General features: G+C 35.7%; 1 protein-coding gene across 1 annotated transcript in view; it reads left to right on the top strand.

The window, feature by feature from the left end:
• The window catches only part of CXADR (CXADR cell adhesion molecule), a 42527-nt gene extending 37482 nt beyond the window's left edge, over positions 1-5045 (top strand). The window contains exon 6 of the mRNA XM_014583098.1: positions 4674-5045. Coding sequence (XP_014438584.1) covers positions 4674-4715 — 42 coding nt within the window. The 3' untranslated portion in view covers positions 4716-5045. The remainder of the gene's footprint in view (positions 1-4673) is intronic.
• Positions 5046-5449: the final 404 nt, after the last annotated feature.

The following is a 5449-nucleotide window of genomic DNA, read 5'->3' as shown; positions in this document are numbered from 1 at the left end:
CCTGAGTGTCAATTTCTCATTTTCCTGTTCTTTGTCTCTGTCTCCTTCAGTGAGCACATGCATTCACTCTATGGCAAAAACCTAAAACAGAACAAACACATTTGGTGAAAAAAATTTTCTATCTTTGGAAACTGTCCTTTAATTTTTGAGTCTTATGTCATGTACTTTAGTCTTTTTTTTTTTCTTAAACTGTTAGTCTTCTTGTTGGGGGAAAATTTTTCCAAAGCTGAAGTTTTTAAATATGTCCTTCTATTACTTCCTTTCTATACTTTCACAGTTTCATAATTTACATGATCTCTTTAATCAACCTGGAATTTATGTTTGTGGGTTGAAATAAGAATTTAAGGGGCCAGCAGATGGCGTAATGGTTGGACTCCCGTGTACTCGACCACATTTCGAGTCCCAGACCTAGCAGCTTAAAAAACTCATGCCAGGTGTGCATGTTTAAGTGCCCAGGATCCTGAGAGGAGAATGGAGAAGGAATTGCAGTGTGACCATCCCCTCTGGGGGGTGATTTCTCGCTTTCTGTCTCTCTGTGAGAGACAGTGAGCTCATGTACCCTATAGCAAAAATTTCTTAAAAATAATTTTAAAAAAGGTTAATCATAAATTACAATTCACTAGTAATTTTTGATTAGTGCATTATTTAGTTTGAAAAACCACATTTGCAAAACACTAAAACTTCTATACTTAAATGTTTCTGGTTCTACATCTCTAATTGTTTCACTGTTGCTTTAGCTATGTCTATTTTATACTTCAGAGTATATTACTTATAAATCATGTAAAAGGAAGAACACTTCTTTTTAAAAATTCTTGAGAATTACTATTCCATGTAAACTTAAAATCAGGCTTTCAAGTTCCAGGAAATTTCATTGGGATTTTAATTATGGTTGACATTGACGTTATATTTTCATTTGTAGGAGAGTAGTTTTTATAATATTGAGTCCATCTAGAAATACAGTATATCTGGGACCAGTAGTTGGCATAATGGCTATGTCGCTGGACTCCCATGTAGTTGACCGCAGTTCGAGTCCCAGACCCGGTGGCTTAAATTCACGCCGGGTGCGTGTGTGTGCGCACCCAAGATCCTGAGAGGAAAATGGAGAAGGGATTGCAGCATGGCCATCCCCCCCAGGAGGGTGATTTCTCGCTTTCTGTCTCTATGTTTCTCTCTGTCTGGCTAGCGCAAGCGCCCTATAGCAAAAACCTCTCCAAAAAAAGGGAATAAACAAAACAGTATATCCTAATCAGTTTTTTGTTTTTATCTTTAACTGAAGTTAAGTAATTTTTTCTCCTCTAGTCAACTCACTCTTTGTTGCTAAGTTTATTTCAGGTACTTCATACTCTCTTAATAGAAATCTCCATCCCCAAGCCCACTCCAACACACACACAAAGTAGTATACTTAACATTTACCTCATGAACTTGTATACAATTGGGAGCTTAGGGGAAAGTATGCAATACTGCCCTATTACAAGCATTTATTATTTCAAAATCTATCTTTCTAGACATGCTATTATCATAAACATGTAATTTAGTAACCATATTGCAAGCTAATTCAGAAAGGTAACAGAATGTCATGAAACATGTACAGTTTGATTATCAGTAAAATGTAGTTATTTGTGTGCTAAAATAAATCTACTGAACTTGTCTTGTTTATAGTTTGTCATCCTTACAAATAATGCTCAGTATAAAAGTCTAAAGATTAAAATATACCAAACAGAAAAATAAGATCCTCTGTATTTTACCCTTCATTCCCAGCCTCTGTGATCACTATTAACAATTTTTTTTGTTTTTGAGAGAGAATATTGAAATCATTCTAGACATAACATGTTCATTTCTCCACTTACAGTATTTTAAAAGTTCCAAGTTGTGACAAATTGATCTAGTGACTTTTGTTTTTAAGGCCACATCGTATTTTTCCATGGTAATTCCTTGAACAGAAGTTCACATTTTATTTATTTTTTTTAGAAAGATTTTTGTCATAAGGCACATCCAGAGAGACACAGGACAGAGGGAAAGCAAGAAAATCACTCCCCAGGGGGTATGGCCACACTGCAATCTCTTTTCCTCCATTCTCCTTTGGATTTTGGGTGCACACACACGTGCCCAGCATGAGTTTTAAGCCTCTGGGTCTGGGATCCAAACCACAGTCAACCATGTGGGAATCCAGTGCCTTAAACATTACATCACCTGCTTGCTGGCCCCTCAAATTTTACTGAACTGTTCATCTATCAGTGGGTTTTTATTACTTTTGTCACCCGAAACACTTTTTCAGTAAACACTTTATATAATGACCCATTTGTTTGAAGTATTTTTGTAGATAAATTTCCAGAAAAGTAGTTTTGTAAAGGTATGTGTGTGTCAACTAATCCCTTTTAAACCTTTAACTCTGATAGTGACTATTTACCCAACACTTTTTGATGATAATCTTTGCATTCCTTTTTTCCTCCTAACTCTTGCTCTGTTACTGAATCTTTTTTTTTTTTTTTTTGGAGAGGTTTTCGCTATAGGGCACGTGCACTCGCCAAACAGACACAGACAGAGACACAGAAAGCGAGAAATCACCCCCGAGGCCGGATGGCCACGCCACAATCCCTTCTCCTCCATTTTCCTCCTGGGATCTTGGGCAAGCACACACTCCTGCCTGGCATGAGTTTAAGCCACTGGGTCCGGGACTCGAGCGTGGGAGTCCAGCAACATGGCCATTATGCTAACTGCTGGTCCCATGTTACTGAATCTTCTTACAAGTTTAAAGATTTGGTGACATTATAGGTAACAAACAAAATATGGTGCCAGGGAAAAATGGAGCATGAGCTTTAAAAAAGCTCAGTTTGTCTGTCTTAAGTCAGGCTTTATTACTAAATTTCTCTGACCTTGAGCATTTTTAACTTCTCTGAGAGTCCTTTTAAAACCTAGGATAATGATACTGACCTTCATGGGATTATTATGAAGATTAAATATCAGCATATAGTAATGAAAATAACAAGTACTATTAACTGTAAAATGGATAGAATGACTAAAAGATAAAATGTACATGGTAAGTGTTCTTCAGTTCACCACCTTCCCAATTATCATGTTACCTGTGGCAGCAGAGTATTAGTCAACATAAATGCTTTAGTATCTTAGCTTGAAATCAGTTTACTGAAAAATTAAATACCTTTGAGGTAAGTATGCTAAAAAAGAAATAAGCACTTCAATATCAAAGTAACAGAACTTAAAAAGAGAATGTTTTTCAAACATCCATGTCCATGTTTAACCTCTAAAATTTAGAGCTTCGCATTTATGCCTACAAATATTAAAATAAAAGGAATTAAAATAAATGATCAGGCCAGCAGGTGGCATGGTGGTTAGGGTATTGGAGCTTCCACATGCTTACTGCAGTTCTGACTTGGTGGCTTGCTTTCTGGCTTTCCTTCTCTCTCCCCCCTCTGGTCAAATTAAAATAATAATAAAACAAACAAATGGAATTTTTTTTTTAAGATTTTTTTGCTACAGTGTGAGTGAACTGACCAGAGACAGAAAGCAAAAATTCACCCTCCATGGGACCACACCATCATCCCTTCTCCTCCATTCTACTTCAGACTTTGCAACTTTATACCAATTGCTCACAAATCTGTCTTATCACCATAAATTTTGCTAGGACCCAAATGGAACAATGTAGTAACTTTGAAATATAAATTTTAAAACTTAAGTAAAAATCTTTCTTGTAATGCCAACTGCCCCAAGTATCCTTAAGTTTGAATAAGAATTCACTATAGATTTCAGAAAAAATGGGTATTAGAATTTAAAAATGTTTAAGTTTTATGTGCCTTAAAGGAGTACAGTAAGAGTACTGTAATATTAAAACCGTAAGTCTCTTAAGATTTAAAAATAAATATTTGGGGGGCCAGCAGGTGTAGTGGTGGCTAAGAACTCCCACAGGGCAAACCATGGTTCAAGTTCTGGACCTGGTGACTTGCATGCGCTGTCTCTGGTGAGCACATGTGCCCAATAACAATTTAAAAAAAAAATTAAAACAGATTTTTCCAAGATGGTCCTGTAGCTCAGGTTAAATGCTGCTCAGAATAAGCTAGATCACAAATGGCCAACCAGTGTTCCAGACCCAGCCCTGATGACACATGTGCATGCTCAAAATCCTGACATGTGGATAAATGAAGGGACTAAAGCATGACCATGCCCCATTAGGGGATGCTTTCTTCCTCTAGTGAGTGCTCATGTCCTCTAACAACTATTAAGTAGTTGCATCAGTTTTAAGCCAGTGGGTCTGGGACTCTTAACCGTGGTTGGCCATGGGGGAGTCCTGCAACATAACTGCCACATCATCTGATGGCCCCAGTCATGATGCATTTTACATTAGAAAAAAAAGTCATGACTTTCCCAATGACCTAATACATAAGAACAAAAAACACCTGTCCTCACAGTTTCATACCACTGAGCTATATATACCTTTTCTGTATTCTAGAGTTTAATTTTTTTGAAAATGACAACATTTTGGTATAGCCAAGGCCATCACATAATTAGCAAGTTGTGGTTTTTCTGACCTAATAATTTAAGACTAAAAATTTAAAGATGAGAGTTATGGGAAAAGTATTCCTGACTTAAGTTTTCAGAACTTTTACCTCTGGAAAAATTCCAAACTCTTATGAAGACATGTCTTTTTTTTCTTTTTGTAGTTCAAATACGCTTACAAGACTGATGGAATCACAGTGGTATAAATACGAAGGATTACTGAAGAATCTGAAGTACTGTACTACCTGACTTAAAAAATGTTTTCTAAAAAAACACAAGGTAGAGATAAGAGCAACTCCAAGAATATTATTGCTTTATCCATTGGCATGAAGCAAGTCTGTCAGATGTCATATTGAAATTAACTGGCCAAATTCTTGGTTACAGAAATCCTATGTACAGTGTCTAATAGTTAAAAGACGTTTTATTATTTTTATATTTTTAATAAGTTACCACTAATACATTTTAGACTTCTTATATGCATAGTGTGTTATGTGGGTGGTGAAGTACAATTAATAAAGTGTTGATTTCTTATAGGATTTTTGGCATTCTTACATTCTGTGTACTGTCTTTGAGAAGTATTTAGTTGCACTGAAATGTCCCTTTCTGCTTTCTCTTTTTATGTACAGAACAGAAACACACATTGTCATGCCTCAAACTACTTTTTATTTGCAACTACATGATTTCACACAATTCTTCTAAACAACAATGACATAAAATAGATTTCGTGTATAAATAACTTACATACTCTCCATAAAGTAAATGCTTAAAGGTGCTAGAACAGATCACCCACTCCTACAGTGTTCTTGTATCGGACAGAGTTGATGCACAATATATAAATACTCAAGTCCAATATTAAAAACTCAGGCACTTGACTAACTTTAATAAAGTTTCTCAAACTATATCAATATATCTAAAGTGCATATATATATATATATATATA

Source organism: Tupaia chinensis, unplaced genomic scaffold (assembly GCF_000334495.1).
Source record: "Tupaia chinensis unplaced genomic scaffold, TupChi_1.0 Scaffold144041_1, whole genome shotgun sequence".
Lineage (NCBI taxonomy): Eukaryota > Metazoa > Chordata > Mammalia > Scandentia > Tupaiidae > Tupaia > Tupaia belangeri.
This window is presented reverse-complemented; position numbering and strand designations above follow the sequence as displayed.